The 22,933-nt window shown below is 46.5% G+C and overlaps 2 protein-coding genes across 2 annotated transcripts; both read left to right on the top strand.

Annotated features, from left to right (window-relative positions):
• The first annotated feature begins 2,112 nt into the window (after positions 1–2,112).
• LOC100828712 (probable glutathione S-transferase GSTU6) lies at positions 2,113–3,192 on the top strand. Its single transcript, XM_003573140.2, has 2 exons — positions 2,113–2,439; positions 2,806–3,192. Exons 1-2 carry the CDS (start codon positions 2,116–2,118, stop codon positions 3,190–3,192), a joined length of 711 nt encoding a protein of 236 aa, XP_003573188.1. The 5' UTR covers positions 2,113–2,115.
• A 7,372-nt stretch (positions 3,193–10,564) lies between these two features.
• On the top strand, positions 10,565–12,513 carry LOC106866441. The gene is made up of 2 exons (XM_014900661.2): positions 10,565–11,149; positions 12,240–12,513. Exons 1-2 carry the CDS (start codon positions 10,680–10,682, stop codon positions 12,259–12,261), a joined length of 492 nt encoding a protein of 163 aa, XP_014756147.1. The 5' UTR covers positions 10,565–10,679; the 3' UTR covers positions 12,262–12,513.
• Positions 12,514–22,933: the final 10,420 nt, after the last annotated feature.

The following is a 22,933-nucleotide window of genomic DNA, read 5'->3' as shown; positions in this document are numbered from 1 at the left end:
CTCTCTCTAAATAATTTGCACAAATGAAAAAAAGGTGCTCCTTTCATCCTTAGCTGATTTGAACAATTTATGTCACTAGAATGATAAATATATCTCAAATTTGATTCCCTAGCTATATCCATATCAATCCTACGACCTATTGGTAGCATTGGAGTTTTCCTAGCTCTTCTTGAGATAAAGATCATGTATGCACCAACTACCGCTGCGAGACCGGCTGCTTTCACAATTAATTGTCGTCGCTTTCTTGCCAAATCATCCATCTAAACAAATAAAAACAACAACAAATAGTGCTGTAATACACATCATAATGGCAACTCTAGCAGTGCTGTAATACACATCATAATAGTGCTACAATGGAGGCAAAGAACAACAATATACATCATAAATCTGTCCACAAGCATTGTCCAAAACCACAAGCACAGCACACAGAGAATGGAGGCAAGAACAAGTATGTACCTCGGATCTGGGCAGAGAACACCTGCTGCCTGGACTTTTTGGAAGGAGGAGGTCAGTATGGGGGAGCAGAAGCTTGCAGCCGTCACCGGAGAAGAGGAGGTCTGTATGGGGGCGAGGTCGCCGGGGGGCGTCACCGGAGAAGCAGCTGTCGCGGGCTCAGCCTAGACTGACGGCGGAGCTCCCGACCTCCATGCCGTCGACGAGGGCCTCGAGGGTGGCAGGCGTCGGAGGGCGGCGGCGGGCGTTGCTGGGGGCGTGGAGAGCGGCGGCGGGGGCGTGGAGAGTGGCGGGCGTCGGAGGGGCGTGCAGGGCGGCGGGCGACGTTGGGGGCGTGGAGGGCGGTGGCCGGAGGGCGGGGGGAGGCTGGACGGCGACGGGAGCGTGGAGGGCGGCGGGAGGTGATGCGGGAGGCGATGCGGGAGGGCTGCGGCTGTGGAGGGGAATGGATTGGGGTTTCAGGTGGGGCAGGGGGTCTGCCCGGTTTGCCCTAGCTGAGTTGCACGCGCGCGGAGATTTTTCGGTAGCACGGGGAGTTGTTTTCGGGATGAATTCGGCCGAGCTGAGGACAGAAGCTCGATTTGGAGTTCGCAACCGGCCTGGCCGAGAGCCATTTTTTGCATGAGCTGGGCATGGCTGAGATGCCTCACCCGGTCTACCAAACACCCAAATTTCGGTTGGGTTGGGCAAATCTGAGGTCGGCCGACCTACCAAACACACCCTTATACTACATCTACACTTAGACAACACTGTGGAATGATAACTGCTGGCAAGGATAAACGGATAAATAAAGTTTACTGCAATGCCAGGAACCCTAAATCCCAAAACCCTAAACCCTAAAAACTCTAAACCCTAAACCCTAAACCCTAAAATTCCTAAACCCTAAACTAGAAAGTGATCCACTGAAAAGTCGCAACCCTATTCTTTCTTTTCACCAATGAACTGATCGGTGACTTATGTGATTGTGTGATCCACTGAAAAGTCGCAACCCGGATATCCTTAATTATCGTTTCAGGATTCAATGCTTTATTTTAGAATTGGCTCGATCAAAGGTGCACATTAGTTTACTCCAATACCTACGCTCATTATTCCTTGATTTGTCTTTCCGCGCAAGAAAAAGGAAGTCAAGAGGGAGCTCTTTTTATTTGTAAAGAAGGGCAACCCAGCATGCATGACTCGTTTCTATCTCCTTCGAAGCCCGTCCCAAATTTCGTGGACGATAAACGTGTGTGGGAATAGCTGCGAGTCTGTCAATCTGTTAAGTCGCCAGCTGCCTTGGTCTCCAAGCCATGACTAGTTACATTTATTGTTTCGTAGGTCAAAGAACAAAACATTGAAGTTAAATAATTTGTAAGCAACGACCAACTAGTCAGTCGTTGCACTACTTGCCGTGCAAGGTTGGAGATTCAAAATAAAATATAAGTAATCAAGTTCGTCAGTTCGTGCAGCAGTACAAGCTAGGCACTCGGTAGAGACTGAATAGCAAAGTGTCTCACGGATGATGCATCGGTTGCCTCAAATCCTCAATACAATACCCGGTCGACCACCCAGAGGCGTGCTATATATACCGTTCCCCTCGCTCTGGCTAGAAACAAGCGAACACAGAGAATACTGAAAAGTAAGTACACATACGTACATACAGCTCCATACCATATAGGACAAATGGCCAGTGACGATGAACTGAAGCTTCTGGGCACATGGGCCAGCGCATGGGCTACCCGGGTGAAAATTGCCCTCCACCTCAAGGGCCTAAGCTACGAGTACGTCGAGCAGGACCTCGATAACAAGAGCGAGCTCCTCCTGAGCTCCAACCCGGTGCACAAGAACGTGCCCGTGCTCATCCACAACGGCAAGGCTATCTGTGAGTCGCTCGTCATCTTGGAGTACATCGACGAGGCCTTTGACGCAACAGGCCCCTCCCTCCTCCCTGCTGACCCCTACGAACGCGCGTTAGCTCGGTTTTGGGCCGCCTACATTGACAACAAGGTGCATGCATGTAACGTTACGCTTGAAGTGGCCGGGTTTGTTGTGTGTGCGCATTTTGCATCTCTTTTCACTGTAGACCTCAACACGGTTAGTCCAACCAAGTAGGGCTTAGGTTCCACAATCCAGACCAAAACCCATGGGCGAAACCCCAACATAAACAGGCCCGCATCACTGGCCGGAGGCGTACCTAAGGGTGGACAGGAGGTCCCTCAAAAAAATAAAAAGGGTGGACAGGAGGTCCAGGGACGCCACTGTCACTGGCCCAGGATTTGAACAGTTCTACTTGCAGTTACTAAACTTTAGATGGCGATCGATCGTATACAATTGTTTCAAGCTAATGAATATATTATGTGTGCGTGTGTGCAGTTAGCTGTCCCGTGGGCCCAGGCATTCAAGGCCAATACAAAGGAGGAGAAAGCCCAAGGGCTGAAGCAGACGTTGGCAGCGGCGGAGATGCTAGAAGGTGCTCTCAAGGAGTGCTCCAAGGGGAAGCTCTTCTTTGGTGGCGATAATGTTGGGTACATGGACATCGCGCTAGGTGGTCTGATCACGTGGCTGCAGGAAACGGAGGAGCTCTGTGGTACCAAGCTCTTTGACACCGCCAAGACTCCTCTATTACTGGAGTGGATGGAGCGTTTTAGCGGGTTGGACGCAGCCAAGGTATCTCTGCAGGACGGCGGTAGGTTGGTCGAGTTTGCCAAGATGAGGCGGGCTCAGATGGCTGCTGCTACGACCGTGCCTCCAAAGAACTAAATTGAGCTAGCACGACAACATGACTCTGATAGGGCTCAGAGGATAAATATGGATATTTGTTGCAGAATAAAAACTACATGGCGATGTAGTATTGTCGTTGATTGTTGTCTTCGTCAGATGCTTGATGTAAAAATAAAGAAGGTGTGGCCGAAGCTTGTGATTTTTGTCGAGGCCCTATTTAAGCGGAATCTCTCTTCCGCGGGGCTCCGCCCGTACCGAAACTGGCGGACGAACTATGCTCTAAGAGCCTTCTTCCTGTCCATCTTCATCCTCCCCAGACTCCTCCTTCCCCGAGCGAGTCCGTTACTCCCGGCGCCGCCTCGTCCTCCGCCAGTCCGCCGCTTCCCCTCCCTTCGCGGCTGCCGGCGCTTCCCCTCCCTTGCGCCTGCCTCACCGCTCGCCTCCCCCGGCTGGATCCGACCTGGGGCCGCCTCCCTGGCCGGATCCGGCCGGGCCGCCGCCGCCCCCGGCTCCTTCCCAGGTAAGTTTTTCCTCTTTTGTTTCTTTTTTTCGAAATTAAAAAGTCAAAAATAAAAGATTAAAAGTTCAAAATTAAAACCTAGAAACCTAAAAACTTCCAAATAAAAAGCAAAAGTTCAAAAGATAAAAAGTGCAAGTCCAAAAGATGAAAAGTAAAAATTCAAAAGATAAGAAGTTCAAAAAATAAAAATAACAAGTCACCAAAAATGAAAAAAAAAATCCGACGGTCCATTTTTGGGCTGTCGGAATTCGTCCGCCAATTAGTGCCCCCCCCCCCCCCCCATTTAAGATTCGGTTTTGCTATTGAGTAGTCACATGTTTTATAAATAGAGATATGTCACGTGTTTGGCCGTCGGATCTTAATCCAACAATAGAACATGGGAGATGAGAGAGTAAAGATGAGCATCAAATCTTAATCCAACGGATCTGATACGTCGATTGAGATTTAAAGCTTTTTTCTTAAATAACATGCGACTTAGAAATAGCCACACTCTTTAAGATTTAAGACACGAAAAATAGGAAAAATACAAAATAAAATTAGAGATAAGTTTTCAGAGGCTTTGTGATTTGAGCAGTTAAAGGTGTGCAACACACTCAGAGCAAGAGCAAGCTGAAGCCTTGAGGAAAGTTGATGGCGTAGTCTTCCATCGATCGAAACGATGGGCAAGCCATGTGTGTGTGGGGGGGGTGGAGGGGGTGTATCTCCCGAAGATAAATAGCTACGGACACTTACAGTAGTGTTGTTCTCTTTAGCACTCCCACCGTTTCATAATTCCTCTCGTTGTTTCGGTATAAACTGTTCTGGTTTCTGCTGCATTTGTATCGAGGATGACGTTTGTGTCTCCTACCTTTAGCTCTCAGTTAGGTGATGATGGATGTTTGCTTTGGTGGACATCTAGCATGTATCTTCATGTTTACATTCTATCTCAAGAAATTTGTACTAAAATGTTTGATTTCGTGAACGAAGTTGGGAAGTAACCAAATACAGATAAACTACCAACAAAGAAACTCATAATTATTGATTAAAATCACTTAACGGCGCAGCGAAGCGTGCGCATCCAGATAGTACTGTATTATGTAAAGAGTTTCATGCACCAAAACAGCGCACCCAAAAACGTAAGCTCATGGGAAAAAAAAACAATCCACTTATACTTCAACAGTATAAACGCTGGTCGACAATAACTAAGCATTTACAGCAGCACCCTCATCAATCACATCCTGGAGGACAACACGCCCGGAACTTCCCCATGAGTGCCAGAGTCAGCGCGAGTCAGATGGAAGTCAGGGCCAAACACTTCCAGGAAGGCAGCTCTATTATCCTCAGCAACTTTCTTACGGTACTCGTCAGTGTACTTAGCCGGGTCAACCTCGACGTAGCCAAAGGTCTCCTACTCCTCACGGACGCGTTTCTGGTACTCTTTGAGCTCCAGCTGGCCCTTGCGGAATTCTTCGACGAAGGCAGCATCCACGTCCTCATCTCCGGAGAACTACTTATCCTCGCTGAAGTCTCAGGACAAGATGTACTGGAGATCTTCCTCTGCCATCACGAAGATCTCCTCCTCCTCGTCGTCGCTGTCAGCGTCGTCCGCGGCAGGCTTCTCCGAGTCGCCTTCAGCGGCAGCGGCAGCGGCATCAGCATCAGCAGGCTTCGTCTCTGTGTCAGCGGCGACGGCATCGCCGGTCTTCTCTCCAGCCAAACAGCCGGCCGTCGTCGCCTCTTCTTCAGCGGCCACCATGAAATCGGTGGTGTAGCACGGATCCTGTTTGCTGGTCATGGCTTGATCCGACATGATCCCGAGAGGTTTCGTCGGGCAAGAGTTGGAACCCTAGCTTTTGATTTGGGGTTGGCGCTGTGGTGTTGATCTATCTTAAAGAGAGATTTGGGCTAATTATGGATATGCTTGGGTGGAGTTCGTCTCGGATTTCCGTGGGGCCAGGCAAATTCCAATGGAAGACCTCAATCCATAATTCAGAATCTGTTCGTTAACTCTGCAGTCCAGTAAATCCTTGACTCCACGATTTCTGGCTCCCCTGCCAAAGAATTTAGGACTTGTAGAAACGGTTCTGAACTCCAGACTCAGAAATCATGTTCTGTTCTCTGCGATTTTCAGAAACCTGCTGTTTTCTGTTCTCTGCAACCTGGCCCGTCTCCTGTGGGATCGGTACATTCTGTTATGCTCTGCATTTGCGGCTGATTACAGAAAACAACAAATTTCATCTGTATTTGACTCTCTAGGGAATAATTCACCAGCTGTGTCAGCTCATTAATTACAGTTACATAAAACAGGGGTATGTGCAGAATCATTCCAATACTGTTACAGTTTCAGCTCCAGGTGATTGCAGTTACAGTTACAGAAGCCTTCATCTGTTCCCTTGATGGAACGTCCCATTTGCGCACATCCCACTGCTGATGACCGCTGCACGATGGAAGGCACGGTAAGGCTGAGCCCAATTGCAACTTTACCTTAGAGAAATGAATGGATTGGTAGGAACTGCACTTAACCAGATGTGTTTCTTAACCTGATTTTAACCTATACCGAGTATGAACTCCGACTCCGGCGGTTTCTCCCATGGACTGGCAGCTGCTGCTGTCTTCAGAGAATACCCAGCTGGCACAAGACTTCGACAAGATAACATGCGGTGATCCTACGACTCAATAAAAGCTAAAGCTACGAGGAGCATTGTCTTTGAGCAAGCTCAACGAGGGGGACCACGAACAAGGATTGTGCTTTCATAATATGTACCTGTACACTCAAAGCACACAGTTAGAACCACAAACGAGTTGTCGTCTACACGAAAACCACTAAAAGAGAGAAATGACCCTTCACTCTCCCCCTTTTTGGTGATTGATGACAACCACAAAGATTTGCAACAAGATATTATGATAAGCACAAGAGTTTGAAAAATGGAGACGGGCTCCCCCCTAGACATGTGCATGAATCAAAAATTGCCTTTGAAATGCAACACATACATGTTAAGGACAAAACTCCCCCTCAATTTTACAAACTCACAAAAGGTGGAGCAACAAAATAAATAAGCACAAATGAAGCAAGCTCTACCAACAACGGATATAACGATGTTCAAATACATAAATAGTACGAGATACATGTCTTACCACATGCATAACATAAACATAGTTCAACAGCGAGATAAATAAGACAAGTTCACAAGATAAAAGATCAAATGAAAGAGCAAGCTCGTGACATACCAAGCAAATCCCGCGACCCTAAGGAGCATACTTCTACCCCTTTGACATCGAAACTCCAAAAAGGGACAAATATGCCCAATTACACGTCCCAAGATGCGTTCACCCAGCTAGGAGGGACACCCCTGGATGCTCCACGGTGAACCGGAGTGCGAGACGGAGAGCCATCATCATCCTCAGAATTTGACCACTTGCTATAGTAAGAAATCCACTTCTCCTTTGGAGTGATAGTCTCGTCGTACCCACTAGAAACTGGCAGCTCAAGCTTCTTCATCATCAACGCTTGTGCGGGAGCATAATCCCCGCGTTCGGTCTACGAGGGTATGTCACCGAATCCCTCATAGTTACAGCATTAATAATAGATAGGTCTTGGGCCTTCGGGTTTGCGTAGCTATAAAAATTTTGTTTTTAGCATCGAACCCCAACAAAATAACAGAAAAGCATCTGGAAGACTGCTACAGGACAGAGGCCCATGAAGGACCCGACTAAACCCAGAAGCCCAGAGGTAAGTCGACGGAAGATTCCAGAGGATGAAGGTTTTGTCTCCAACACGGAAGGATCAAAGGCGGTTTCGCCCAGAAGCCCAGAGATAAGTCCAGATCCAGTACGAAGCCGGAGGGGAAGTCTACCTAGTTTAGGCTAGAATAGGAAGGTTCCAACTTGTAATACACGTAGAACTAAGTCCATGACTTGTACGGGAAGACCAGCTGCCTCATATATATGTGAGAGGTGCCGGCTGATTGAACTAAGCACACAATCAACAATCGACATATCGTCTTTTACCCTACTTTTACCCTCAACCTTTGTCCCTGCTTCCGGCTCTTCGGCGACTTAATGTTTAGTTTTCGCTGCAAGATTCGATAACCGAGTTAGTGGCGATCGGGTCGACCTAGCTCAGCCAATAGTCGCTGGAACCTCACACGGGGTCCATCCCAAGGAACTAGGGCTTCTGGTTTAAAGAGCGTTGTCCTACTATCTTGCGTATCGCGCTGTAGGTTAGCCTCCTGCCGGTGCATTGAGGTGCATCACCCTTGCTCCTGCTGGCACCCGAGTTACAAGAAATCTACCCTTAGGTGTTGGACGGCAAACATCTTGGCAACTCCATCCGTTTTGCGAGTGTGGGGCCCCGATTAAAGGGCAACATACGGTGATCCTATGACTCAATAAAAGCTAAAGCTACGAGGAGCATCGTCTTGAGCAAGCTTAACGAGGGGGACGACGAACAAGGATTGTGCTTTCATAATATGTACCTATACACTCAAAGCACCCAGTTAGAACCAGAAACGGGTTGTCATCTACACCGAAACCACTAAAAAAGAGAAATGACCTTTCAGTCTCCCTCTTTTTGGTGATTGATGACAACCACATAGATTTGCAACAAGATATTATGATAAGCACAAGAGTTTGAAAAATGGAGACATGCTCCCCCCTAGACATGTGCATGAATAAAAAATTGCCTTTGAAATGCAACACATACATGTTAAGGACAAAGCTCCCCCTCAATTTTACAAACTCACAAAAGGTGGAGCAACAAAATAAGTAAGCACAAATAAAGCAAGCTCCACCAACAACGGATATAACGATGTTAAAAAACATAAATAGTACGAGATACATGTCTTACCACATGCATAACATAAGCATAGTTCAACAACGAGATAAATAAGACAAGTTCACAGGCTAGAAGATCAAATGAAAGAGCAAGCTCGTGACATCCCAAGCAAATCCCGCGACCCTAAGGAGCATACTTCTACCCCTTTGGCATTGAAACGCCAAAAAGGGACAAATATGCCCAAGTACACGTCCCAAGATGCGTTCGCCCAGCTAGGAGGGACACCCCTGGATGCTCCACGGTGAACCAGAGTGCGAGACGGAGAGCCATCATCATCCTCAGAATTTGACCACTGGCTATAGTGAGAAATCCACTTCTCCTTTGGAGTGATAGTCTCGTCGTACCCACTAGAAACTGGCAGCTCAAGCTTCTTCATTATGGCCTTCTGACGTTGACGAGCATACTTGTCTTGGCGATGGGCCCTGTAGAGGCGCTCCTGAACATCCAAGTTGAGGAAAAAAGCCTTCTTCATCTTGCCATACATCTTTGAGAGCCACTTGGGTTCTTCCTTGGGGGGGGGGGGGGGGGCACAGAGGAGGATGCACCCATACCCATAGGCTCTGAAACAGTCCTAGGCTGCCGGTGGGTCTTCACTTTGAGCCTCTTTGGCTCATGAGGAACCGAGACCATGTCTTGCTCGATCCTTGTCTTAAACTTCTTGGTCCACTCAATAGAGATGAGCTGCATGATGTAGGGTTGAGCTCCTCTCAACCAAAGCAATCCAAAGTTCTTGGTAAAGGGCATGCATCACATCAAGCTTCTCATTCCCATCCTTCCTCAAATGAGTTTGCAACATAAGATCAATGGAGAAGGCACGAATCTCATCAAAGTTACCTCCCTTGACTGTGATGGTGTTGCCATAGATCCTAAGCATGATATCATAGAGGGGCTTGAGGTCTTCAATCTTCCCATGCACTCCCCAACCTTCAATGTAGAGAGGGGCCAGCACGTCCCGCCCACAGTGGGCATAAGCGAGCGGAGGCATAAAACTGGCACACAAAGGACTCATCATGGTGGCAACGGAAGTACATAATGGGTAGGAGGCCAAACTTCTCGCATAACTTCAAAGCTTCTCCAAAGTACTCAAGTTGTGTTAAAAAAAAAGGTTTGTGTGTTCAAGTCAACATCAAATCGATCCTCTAAGCCCATCATGGCAACCAGCGACAGCTCAGCCTCCCGTGGCTCATGGTCCTCGTGCTGGACACAGACTGGGCTCCGCTGGCCCAGCCCATTCTCGTTACCCCTTTGGGACGGCCCACGGCCCACGTCCAGGGAGCAGGACACGAACCCTAGCAGCAGGTCCCTCCTCCACCCCCGCACCAGTGTCTCCGTCCGCCCCCTCCCTGACTCGTTCCACTTCCCCCCGAGCCGCCTCCCTCCCTCACCACCGCCCCGACGCTCGGCCACACAACGCCCGGCCCGGTGCACCTACTCCCCGCATACCCCAGCTCCATTCCCTTGGAAATGGAAGACGACACCACCACGACGGCGGCCAAAGACGCCGTATCCATGGTTCTCCGGCTTGACGGACTTCTAATCGAGATCCTACTCCGCGTCGCCTTCCCCACCACCCTCGTCCGCGCCGCCGCCGTCTGCAAGCGCTGGTACCACCTTGCCTCCGACATGGGCTTCCTCCGCCGCTTTCGTAAGCTCAACCCGCCCCGCCTCCTCGGGTTATACATCCATGGATCCCCAGTTTCGTCCACCCAGAGATTCGTCCCTGTGCTCCCTGAGCCCCCCGAGCTGCTTGCCGCCGCCGTCCGTACCGTCGAGGGCTACAGCTTCCCCACGCGCGAGTCTGAGGCAAATTTGGCACGTCACTGCTGGAACGGCAGCGTCTTCACCACCCTGTGCGGCAATCTATATGGATACCAACTTCAGCATGAAGTGCACAATCCACTTTGCCCCCGTGCTACAGCCATTAGCATCAACCCACCGCTGACGTTCAATCCAGCACCACCAGCGACAGGGTTTGAAGTGCTGACCAGAGAGGAAGAAGACGGCAGCTTATCCTACTATTATGTGTTTATGGAACTTTCCTATGATGAGATTGGGTCAACTGTTCCGCCAAAACATTGGACCGCGCGAGTGTACATGTTGCAGGATGGCATCTAGCGCAGCCATACCACAGCCACGCCACGGATCCCTGTTGGGCGGGCAGGACACTCTGTGCTGATTCAAAACAAAGTCTACATGACTGTCACCATGAGGGATATCAGTGTCTTGGATTTGAATACGTCAAGCTTTTCAACAGTTCAGCTTCCAGATGGAGTGCAGCATCCAGCTTCAGACTTCATGCTGTCCTGCACCCCCGATGGTTCCAGTATCTACCTCGTCGAGCTGAAGGACTTTCAGCTTTGCATCTGGATCTACAAGGGAGGCTGCTGGTCCATTGGGGACAGAATTCTGCTTGTCATGTGTGCGGGTTTGATGATTTCAGATTGCACGATTGAGGACGCACATTCTTCTTCTCCTTGGATTAAACATGTGGGGGACCACGCTGAGTTTGTGCTCTTGCAAATGGGTCGACATGTCCGATATCTGGATACGAGGTGCAGGACATTGCGCACATTGTATGAGATGTCAGCGGAGGAACAAGCTTGGGAGAGTATTGCCATAATTCCTTTCATGATGATCTGGCCTCCCGTATTCCCTTCCCTGAGGTATGATCCTGCCAGGTTTGCCTTTTAGCCTTTAGATAATGTGAACAATGCTCTGTTTCAGTTTAGCAATGAGTGTCTTCGATCACACTGTTTGGTGTAGCTGTAGAATTGTGTTTGGTATATGATTGATATCTTGTGCCATTTTGAAATGCTTCTTAAGTGACAGTTTAGAATGATTGCCTTAAGATCTTTTTCCAAAACGTTGATCCGTAATGGGATTAACAGTCCATATTCTGCATGTTGATGTTGCATAGTTGCTCAAGTATCTCTTATGCATGATTCCTGATTCAGATATATCATAGCGTAAGTTTTTGTTCGCATGGCGAGTAGATATACAAGTTACCAATGGGTAAAATCTTCTTGCGCGGAATTTTTCATATGATCTGCTGGACTGTATCATGAAAAAAAGTATGTCTAGGATATGAAGGATTTCAAAAACTTTGCAGGAAAAATGCATTACTTCAACTTTCTGGCGTACACAATGTTTGGCTATCATTTTAGTAGCCCCGTTTAAAAATTCAAAGTTTGTATCTCCCAATACACTGTTATCCTTAATACCAGCTTCATTGGTTTTAGCATTTCTAATTGAATGACTCCAGGCTTGTTACCAGCAGCATGCTTAGTGCGAAACTACAATTGGACATTCAAAAGTATGAACTTGGTTTTATGTCAGGAGGTTGATGCATAATAGAATTATGTTCTGTATGTGGAATCAAGCTATTGCTTGGTGGATCGTGTATCCGAGTATCTCTCTTATGCATGATCTCTGATGCAGATATATCATAGAATATTTTTCATTTCATATGACCAATGGATAAATGTACTACAATATAACAATTGCAATGGGTAATTTGTGCTTGCATGGAACTTGTGCATTTATGATAAAATTGTTTACTGAACTGCAAAATATCATAAGGGAAACATGCCTCCATAGGATATGAAGGCATTTAACCTGTATCTCTGTAGGAAAGCATGCATTACTTATATAATATTTATTAATGATTTTTGTACTAGCCACTTGTATTTGCCGTTCATTTTAAATCCTGGCAATTCTTGTATCCTGATCTTCGTTATGCTGTCTTTGAAACAGAAATTGCAATGTGCAGAAGTAAGATACCAGGAAGCTCTTGGGATGGTATCTACGTCAAGTGAAGTGGTGGCATCTCGGGAGTTACCTGCATTTCTTAAGTAACCATAGCAGTTCGGACTGCCCTTATTATGTTCTGTAATGGATTTATCAATTAGGAGTTAGAATTCGACTTAACCGGAGCAGCTACTGCCTACTGCTTACTCTCTCCATTCCAAAACATAAGTCATATAGATTTTTCTCATTTGTTTCACAATACACCTCATTTTTCTCTTCATACCCGCACCCGGCCAATAACTACTCACAACCACTTATTATTAATCCAATATGAGTGGTCAGGCACTAGAAACGAGAGTTGCCTTCGTCCAATTGCACAAATCTATATGAGTTGTGTTTTGGAACGGAGGGAGTATCTCCTGCGGCATGATCACTCTTTGGTGACTTGGACTTTCGTTTTGTGTGGTCGAGAACTGAAAAGCCAAAAAAATCATTAAATATAACTCAAAATTCTTAAAAACCTAAGTTAAAAAATGCATATAAATTTGTGAATTATAAAATGTTTGCATCAATAGTAGCATGGCCTTCATCTGTATCTCAAGCAATCAGCCTTTTTACCAACTAAAGTGAAGTTTCTTCTTTTGATAATTCAAATGCATGCTAAGCTAGCAATCTGAGTGGGGATGAACTTATTATATTTGCTAAAAGTTCCAAATATCTCACAAAATGATAACTAAAAAATTCTTCAAGATTTAATTTAGAAGAAAACTCATAGAGATCTCTGAAATAGAGATAGCCAGCCTAAAAGTTCTACATGTAAGCAGATTTACTTAAACATGTGTCTTCTCAACAGGAAACAGAGCTTCAATAATGTCAAGTTCATGATATGAAAAAACATACAGCGATTAATGAAAAGATATGCAAAGCTGTTTCCTATAAAATATGCATATACTGAGAAATTATAAGTAACATCTGTATCTCCAGTACATGCAATTATATGAATCATCTGCCATTGATAACTTATAACTTGCTAAATTACCTTATATTGCACAGATAAAGATACGTAAGACATCTCTTGAGTGTCTCCTTCCTTCTGTAACCACTAAAGGGAAAAAGCACTTGTGATTATAGCAATAATTGGAGCTTGAACTTAATCTGTACACCCATTCACATTCGACATTCAAGGTCTTTATTCCCTTTCGTGATTCTTGATGCATGGTCATGTTGGGAGATTATAGTGGCATATCTATTATTATATATTAAATTGAAATCGGTGGTGAGAGGGTGGGCGACATAGGTAAGGGGTGGGCGCCGTAGGTACAACAACAACAACAACAACAACAACAACAACAAAGCCTTTAGTCCCAAACAAGTTGGGATAGGCTAGAGGTGAAACCCATAAAAACTCACAACCAACTCATGGTTCTGGCACATGGATAGCAAGCTTCCATGCAGCCCTATCCATCGCTAGTTCTTTGGTGATATTCCAGCCCTTCAGATCTCTCTTTACGGACTCCTCCCATGTCAAGTTTGGTCTACCCCGACCTCTCTTGACATTTCCAGCACGCTTTAGCCGTCCGCTATGCACTGGAGCATCTGGAGGCCTGCGCTGGATATGCCCAAACCATCTTAAACGATGCTGGACAAGCTTCTCTGCAATCGGTGCTACCCCAACTCTATCTCGAATATCATCATTCCGGACGCGGTCCCTCCTTGTGTGGCCACACATCCACCTCAACATGCGCATCTCCGCCACACCTAACTGTTGAACATGTCGCCTTTTAGTCGGCCAACACTCAGCGCCATACAATATTGCGGGTCGAATCGCCGTCCTATAGAACTTGCCTTTTAGCTTTTGTGGCACTCTTTTGTCACAAAGAAGGCCAGAAGCTTGGCGCCACTTCATCCATCCAGCTTTGATTCGATGGTTCACATCTTCATCGATGTCCCCATCCTTTTGCAGCATTGACCCCAAATATCGAAAGGTGTCCTTCTGAGGCACTACCTGCCCATCAAGGCTAACCTCCTCCTCCTCCTCCTCGGGCGTAGTAGTACTGAAACCGCACTTCATGTACTCGGTTTTAGTTCTACTAAGTCTAAAACCTTTGGACTCCAAGGTTTGTCTCCAAAGCTCTAACTTCCTATTGACCCTCGTCCGACTATCATCGACTAGCACCACATCATCCGCAAAGAGCATACACCATGGGATATCTCCTTGTATATCCCTTGTGACCTCATCCATCACCAAATCAAAAAGATAAGGGCTCAAAGCTGACCCCTGGTGCAGTCCTATTTTAATCGGGAAGTCATCAGTGTCGCCATCACTTGTTCGAACACTTGTCACAACATTATCGTACATGTCCTTGATGAGGGTAATGTACTTTGCTGGGACTTTGTGTTTCTCTAAGGCCCACCACATGACATTTTGTGGTATCTTATCGTAGGCCTTCTCCAAGTCAATGAACACCATATGCAGGTCCTTCTTTTTCTCCTTGTATCTCTCCATAAGTTGTCGTACCAAGAAAATGGCTTCCATGGTCGACCTCCCAGGCATGAAACCAAACTGATTTTTGGTCACGCTTGTCATTCGTCTTAAGCGGTGCTCAATGACTCTCTCCCATAGCTTCATTGTATGGCTCATCAGCTTAATTCCACGGTAATTAGTACAACTCTGAACATCCCCCTTGTTCTTGAAGATTGGTACTAATATACTCCGTCTCCATTCTTCTGGCATCTTGTTTGCCCGAAAAATGAGGTTGAAAAGCTTAGTTAGCCATACTATCGCTATGTCTCCGAGGTCTCTCCACACCTCAATGGGGATGCAATCAGGGCCCATTGCCTTTCCTCCTTTCATCCTTTTTAAAGCTTCCTTGACCTCAGACTCTTGGATTCGCCGCACAAAACGCCTACTGGTATCATCAAAGGAGTCGTCGAGTTCAATGGTAGAGCTCTCTGTCTCCCCATTGAATAGCTTGTCGAAGTACTCCCGCCATCTATGCTTAATCGCCTCATCCTTCACCAGGAGTTGGTCGGCTCCGTCCTTGATGCATTTGACTTGGTCAACATCCCTCGTCTTCCTCTCTCGAATCTTGGCCATCTTATAGATGTCCCTTTCGCCTTCCTTCGTGTCTAAACGTTGGTAGAGGTCCTCATACGCCCGACCCCGTGCTTCACTCACAGCTCGCTTTGCGGCCTTCTTCGCCATCCTGTACTTCTCTATGTTGTCTGCACTCCTATTCAAGTATAGGCGTCGGAAACAATCCTTCTCTTTAATAGCCTTTTGGACATCATCATTCCACCACCAGGTGTCTTTGCTCATTTTCCACTACACCCGGGCGTCGATGTAGCGCGCCACTAAGGATGCGACGACCCGATCCTTGCTCACTTGTCACCGTATCCAGATCAAGATACGGCGCGCCACCTAGGGGGTGACGGCCCGGCCCTTACCCATTTGACACCACACCCGGGTTCCGGTATGGCGCGTCGCTAAGAGGGTTATGCCCCAACAAAATTCTTTTGGGTTTCATCTCCATAAGAGTGGCTGGGTTTTTTACGTTGGCTCGCCAAGCCTATCACAACCCTCCTCCTTTACCCGAGCTTGGGACCGGCTATGTTGAGGCAACATAGGCGGAGTTGGTGGGCGCCATAGGTCAACTTCATTAAAATTACAACCAATATGCCACTGTCGGTTATTTTCTTGTCGCTGCCACAGAAATAAAAGGCTGTCAGGCTGGATGTTTCTCATGGGCTTTTCTCCAGAACCGTCGGGCTTAACAGGCCTGGGCCGGCCCGGCTGGGCTTGGTGCCGCACTTGGGCCTGGAGGTCGCGTTTATTTTCTTTTGTTCTTCCGTAGCAACGCACAGGGCTTTTTGCTAGTTTACTCATGTTTGGAGATTATAAATCTGAGGCATTCTATAGTAGATCATACGAGAATTTAACTGAACATACAACCAAACAATAAACAACCCTTTCATACTCTTACCTCCAAATTGATTTGCTAACCCTTTCATCTCCAACTAAATCAGCCCAAAGAGGAGTTTCTTTTTGGATATGCAAGAAATAAAAGCCGTTAGAGGAACATAATGCTAGGGCTTCATACAAATTTAATTGGATCTAGGTCAAGAACCACAGATCAGGGACCTATCTCTGCTAGCTCCGACGACCTGGACGCCATGGACATGCCAAGCAGGAGGGAGGAGTCAGGCGAACTCATGATTCAGTTTATTCAAAGAGGGAAAAACAACTACTCCCTCCAAGAGGGAGTCAGGTTCTGTGTGGAGTAAAACCTAACTCTTCACGGCTACACCTCCAGGCCTCTCTCCCACACAGCGCCGACCACCGTGGCCGCCACTGGCAGGGGGGTGGAGAAAGTGTCACACCCTGGTTTTTGCGAGTTCCCCATGAAATAGAAATCAAGGAATTTCACGTTGGACCTATCATTTCATGTGACTAAAATTTTCTTTTTGGATTCATTTGTTCTTTTCTTGCTCCAAACATTTTGAATCTTTTTGAGTTTCAAATAACAAGTTGTTTTTCTACCAAAACATAATTTACTAAAAATAAAACTACTCAGGAAAATATTCCTAAACTAAAAAGGGATAAAACCCTAAATGAAACCCTAAACCCTAGAAACCCTAATCACTTGTAAAATATCAATAAATAGGAAATCAACTCAATTAATTATGGAACAATTCCACAAATTACTTCTAAACCTTATCTAACCCCCTGAACCAATAAAATAATATTTTACTTAATAAAAGTAAATATTTGTGAATAAACCCTAATTCTGCCAAATCAAACTAAATTGAGTTTGAGGGTTGTAATCAGCTTAATAAATCCCCATAAAATCATGGGATGATCATAGAAATCATATACAACTCAAATATAAGAAAAAGGTTTGGTCCACAGTTCAAATTTTGAGAACAAGGATAAATTCAAATTTCGGGCAGATTTGGACTTCTAAAGGGATTCAAACTTTTTGAACTCAGAAAAATATGAGACCACCACCATTAGATGCGTCTTGATGCCCTGAATTCAAATATGCAAAAATATGAAACTGCCTAATGGGAAATTTGAGATCAGTTTGCAAAATTCACTTCTGGCCTAAATCTGAAAACTACTCAAAACCTATTCAAATAAAATCCTATTGACCTGAAACTTTACCAGCCCCTAGCCCTCACCCCATAGAATCTAGCCAAGCCCTAGCCTGCCAGAACACCTTTCAAACAAATGGCTTTTCAGCCTAAGGAAGGATCTGGACAGAACAGTGGCACTCACCTTTTTAGCCAAAACCAAGACTCTACCCAGCCCCTTACCCCCAATCCTTGTTCCTGGGTTTGGACAAGATGCCCAGGGACCCACTTGGCAGCTCCCCACCACTCCATCACCTTCCTCAAGCCCTGGGTGGCCATTGCCATGCCATGAACAGGCACTGGCATGCCATGCAGCCACCCCATAGCCTCTCTCTCTATCCAGCACGTTTCCTCTAGCCATGATAACCCTAGGACGTTGCAAGCTACTTACCTATGCATGCCCTAGCTCCTAGCCCGGCAGGCTCGCCCCCAATCAAGCTCCATGGCGTCGCGGCATTCCATCGAGCACCCTGCGGGCATCGAGGGCACGCGCGCCTCTGGAGCTCCTCAGGCCGCCGCCCTCTCCCTCCTCGCGCCTGCAGCTCCACTGCCACCCCACCTCCACTGTGACGCGCTGGAAACAACCGGGAAGAGCGGCTTTGCCCCTGGCCACGCGACGCCGCCGCGGCACCCAGCCCGCGCGCGCCACATCGTGCATCGCCGTAGGCCAAGGCCGCCGCCCACGCAGCACAGCAACCCAGCACGATTCCTCGCCTCCTTACCTCGCTGCCAGCCCTCCTCGCGCCATTCTCAAATTCCTTTCTACCATAGCATCTTCTTCACCTTCTGACCCTTCCCCCTTCTTTTATTTCAGGCGCGAAGCTCTCCGGCGAGCTCTCGCCACCCGTCACCGCCGGCGACGCAGCCCCCCGCCCGTGGCCGCCGGAGCTTGAAGTCCGGGGCCAGAGGCTTCCCCTCGACCTGATGCACCGCCCCAGCCCACCGCCGGCCGCCGCCGTCCTTCACCGCCGCCGGTAAGAGCTCCGACCAGCCTCCCAGCCGCCCCGTCTGACCGACAGGTGGAGCCCACCTGTCGGGTTCAACCCAGCAGCGCCAAGGGCCGAAACCGTGTTCTCTGCTGGAAAATGGAAAAGCTGAAATACGCGTCTTACCTTTTCAGCAAAAACAAAAGAAAACCCGAAATGCTATTTAGTAAACGTTCAGTAGTTACTGCTATCGAACAAACGCCCATAACTTTCGATCTTCAACTCCAAATCAAGTGAAACAAATTTCTAAATTCCTAAACTTTCATACTCTATCCAACAATAGCCTTTTTGTAATTTTTAGATTTTATGATTTTTACTGCTATTTATTGATTCGGGTATTCTATTCGGTGTTTAGCGCAAACGAGTAGAGGAACCCGCGTACGAGGAGTTCATCGACGAACCCGAGCAGTACCAAGACCTCAACGAGCCAGGCAAGCAACCCCTTGACCATTTTGAATCCCATACTTGCATTATAAGTAGTTTTGTGTTATTAAACATGCATGTTGTATTTTGTTATCGCATGCTAGTTTTTAAGTGTATATGTGTTAGCTAATGTCCTAGTTGAATGAGTCATTACCTTTGAATAAGTTGTACCCCCCTCCATTGTTGCCATTAGGTAAAATAAAAACTTTGGTATTCCCAAGAGTGCCGTATTAGGTTTACCCATACAAGTAATTAGCACCGCTAAAGTAAAAATGAAAATGCAGTGTACTACCACATTTCAACTAAACTTGGGGTGATTTTGAAAACCTTTGGGAGACATGCATTGCCCAAAGAGATTATGAAAGATTACTTTGGTATAAAAGTAAAAGTAAAAATGGAGATGATTTGGATCCGAGTAGGAAAATTTTATTGTGGTGTTTGGAGACTAGTAGAGAAAAGTGGAGATGGTTATTAAGTTGTTGCTTAATGCCAATGTGGAATAATAAGTTGGATCTTAATAGGGTTTTGATATTAGGTTGTAGCCTAATGAAGTGTTGGAGTCTTACTCGGATCAATTAAGGACCGAACTTTGTGCCGCTCCCCCCAAGTTATAACGTACGTCCACATGCCTTTTATGGGAATGGCTTGGTCTACACTACTACAGAATGGCATATAGATGACGGGATATCAGTGTCGGGCGGGCAGGGCCCGTCACTGACGCCGATCATCAGTGTCGGGCGGGACGACGCCCATCACCGATAGCCTGCCCCTCACTCGCCCTTATTCGGCATGGCACACATCAGTAACAGGCGGGCCACCTGACCGACACTGATGACACAACATCAGTGACGGTGCACCTCAGTGTCGGGTCAGGCCACACAGCCCGTTACTGATGTGAAGATCATCTGTGTCATTCGGAATCAATCCGTTCGGGGACCAGAGCAGCAAGCACAGCACATGGCCAGTGATCTTATTTGTGTACAACCTTCCTCCATGGTTAATCATGAAGAGAAAGTACATCCACATGTGCATGCTCATACAGGGCCTAAAGCAGCCAGGAGCTGACCTAAATGTGTACCTGCAGCTAGTAAAGAATGAGCTAGAGCAACTTTGGAAGCCTGGAAGAGTGGTTTGGGACGCAAACAGGAGGGAGTACTTCACGATGAGAGCGGCGTTGTTGACGTGCGTCCATGACTATCCCGCGAATGGCAATACGTCGTGCCAGGTAACAAAAGGCTACAAGGCATGTACGAAGTGCGAGGAAAACATGACATCTCAGAGGTTGCCTGCTTTGTCCAAAACTGTTTACATGGGCCACCGAAAGTGGTTGGATGCTAAAGACCCTTGGAGGTTTGACAAGGAAAGTTTCAATGGTAAGATAGAGTTGGGAACAAAGCCGAGGGAGAATTCCGGCGCGGAGATCTTAGAAATAGTGAATGATCTGGAAGTTGTTCCAGGAAAGATTGTTGTGAAGAAATATAAGGAGCCGGATGGCGTGGTATGGAGAAGGAGGTCTGTATTCTGGGACCTGGAGTATTGGCCACATTTGCAATGCCGCCACGGCATAGATGTGATGCATGTCGAGAAAAATGTATGCGAAAGCGTGCTGGGGTTGCTGATGAACATTCTAGAGAAGACGAAAGATGGACCCAAAGCACGGAAGGACCTGGAACTAATGCATATCAGAGAAGAGCTGTGGGGCGAAGAAGAAGTGTCGGCAGCAGACAAGAATTGTTCCGTGACGGTGACTACGCGATGTCGTCTTGCCTGTTACAACATGATGAAAGACGAGTTGCGACGAATGTGCGAGTGCCTGCATGGCATTAAAGTTCCGTCGAACTACTCGTCGAGCATCAAGCAGTTGGTTGACATGAATAGTCACAAGCTAACTGGCATGAAGTCTCACGACTGCCATGTCATACTCACTCGGCTACTCGCAGTCACAATCAGAGGTATCATGGAGCCGTCAGTCAGGGAGATAATCATGAACTTTGCGACTTCTTTGAAACTAACTCCCTTGAGGTGGATATAGGTGCCCGTACGCACATATTAGACACATTTTGTTCTTTACACTAGAGAACTTCCTAAAAATGCTGAGGAAGTTTCAGAAGTTAGTAAGTAGAAAATTTGCAGGGGTGAAATTCATTAAATGCTATTTTGGAGATTATCTTCACATCTGGCTCGTCAAATCGGTTGAAACGGAAAATGGTTTGCTTAGTTTGTGATCCAAACAGAAAAAATTTGAAGCTAGGAAACCGGATTGCTCTTGGGTTGGCTATGGATCAGGAAGTTCTCTCTTATGCGTACAATTTTTTCTATATTAACTAGTTAATCTCAGCCATTATGATCTATAAATAAAATCAACGCTGTAGATATTTTATCCTATGTGGACGAACATGGCTTCTTTTCCTCCTGTTTTACTTATATAATATAATAGAGACACAACCATTCTCATTAAAATCTAATAACAAAAGAAGTCATAATAAAATATTCTTCCTGTATTTTCTGGTACCTTTGCATTTCAGTTTTTTTAATTGTTGTTACCCTTTTACTAATAACCGAACTGAGTGTACAAATATTCGTTTCGTGATTACATTATTAGAGCACACGTATCTTCATTTGCATTCATATATTCAAATATCATAAAGTCGTCGTCAGTTCGTTAATGGAAATGTTCGTATCCCCTCCTTGTGCTTTAGCTCGTTTGAGTTTATGAAATAAAATCTGAATTGATGTGTCACAAGATATCTAAATCAAGTTTGAGCAGCCCTCGCCTTTGCGTAAGACACGTTACAATTTATTCACTCTGGTTCTTTCCTAAAGAAGCGTACCTCTGGTATTGGGTTTGCTATGTACAGAGGCCAATAGGAATACTCACTCGATGGCTGTATAGTTTTCTGGTTTAGACGCGGCTGGATGGTTGTATAGTTTTCTGGTTTTGGTGTTTTGGTTCTTCTCTTCTTTCCAGCTTTAGTCTAGCCTAGTTTAGTTCTGCTCCGTTTGGTCTTATTCTTGTTTGGTTGGATTTTATTGTACTGCTCGCATCATTTTGACTTGTTTAAGTTTTTTTAATACAAAATGACACACATATGTTCGAGAAAAGAAGGAGTACTCTGCTTGAGCATACACATACTTTTCCAGACCCACCTATAAATGGGTGAACATTGCATATTACTTCCCCAAATGAAGGTTGCAGGTCTGTACATCTACCAGAGAAATGATTGTTAGTAATCAGCTTTAATATAGACTAATATATGTGTGTGTGGCATTCTTTTGTCATCCACAACAGGAGCACAATCTTAAAGTTCTTTAATACAATATAATATTTAAATTTAATGAGCTGAAATCTACGTGTCCACCATCCTTGTGCTGTCTGTGTCTAGCTAGACTATTCGCGTGCATGCACGATAGACTGCCAGCATACGACATACAACTGCCAGGCCGGTGAACCAGGGGATGATCCCATGGATTGCATACGCGAAGTGTTCTGACACAGTGGACACGGTGTGCATTTTTGATTGTATCTAATTAACAAGTGTCATGGAACCAAATTTGTACCTAGCTGCCTGCATGCGGCTGAACATACTCCTTCCATCTGTAAAATAATCATCGTAAAACAACAACATTCAGTTAGAAAACAGTAGCAGTAAAATTCAGTTAGCATCAACGTACAAACCAGTGCAAATTAGCAGTTAGCAGCAGCACCAAATTTCAGAACACATCAGTAGCAGGCTAGCAGCCCCAGTGTCACACCATCACTCTATGTGTGTCTCGCTCTATGTTCTTCTCCATGTCTCTCTGTTCAGCCCAATCACAACCGCAATGGAGTTTAGCACTCCAGCCCCTCCTTCTCCACAAACGAACAGCCCAGATTAGGCTCCCTCCCCTTCCCTCTCCCTCCTCTGCAGCTTGCCTCTCATTGCCGCCGAGAACGATCCCGCGGCCCCTACTGCCCGCGGCTCCAGCTGCCGCCAAGTACCGGCGGTTTCGTGGGGATCTGGTGCCACGGAGGCTCAGGCGGAACTTTGTAGAATGCGCAGAGGAGTCCATGTCGGCACCCAATTGCTCGAGCAGAATTCGAATCGGGGAAGAATTCGTCTCGGATTTGGACTGGCGGAGATGAAGGTGGCGGCGGTGCACGCAGTGGAGGGAGACCGC

This window comes from Brachypodium distachyon, chromosome 3, assembly GCF_000005505.3.
Source record: "Brachypodium distachyon strain Bd21 chromosome 3, Brachypodium_distachyon_v3.0, whole genome shotgun sequence".
NCBI lineage: Eukaryota > Viridiplantae > Streptophyta > Magnoliopsida > Poales > Poaceae > Brachypodium > Brachypodium distachyon.
The sequence above is the reverse complement of the archived record's forward strand: the minus strand, read 5'-3'. Positions and strand labels throughout refer to the sequence as shown.

Bases quoted from the DNA above. Each gene is read 5' to 3' on its own strand.
- LOC100828712 (XM_003573140.2), top strand. From the start codon at position 2,116: ATGGCCAGTGACGATGAACTGAAGCTTCTGGGCACATGGGCCAGCGCA. The intron at 2,440-2,805 runs GTGCATGCATGT...GCGTGTGTGCAG, and splicing joins CCGCCTACATTGACAACAAG to TTAGCTGTCCCGTGGGCCCA.
- LOC106866441 (XM_014900661.2), top strand. From the start codon at position 10,680: ATGACTGTCACCATGAGGGATATCAGTGTCTTGGATTTGAATACGTCA. The intron at 11,150-12,239 runs GTATGATCCTGC...TCTTTGAAACAG, and splicing joins CCCGTATTCCCTTCCCTGAG to AAATTGCAATGTGCAGAAGT.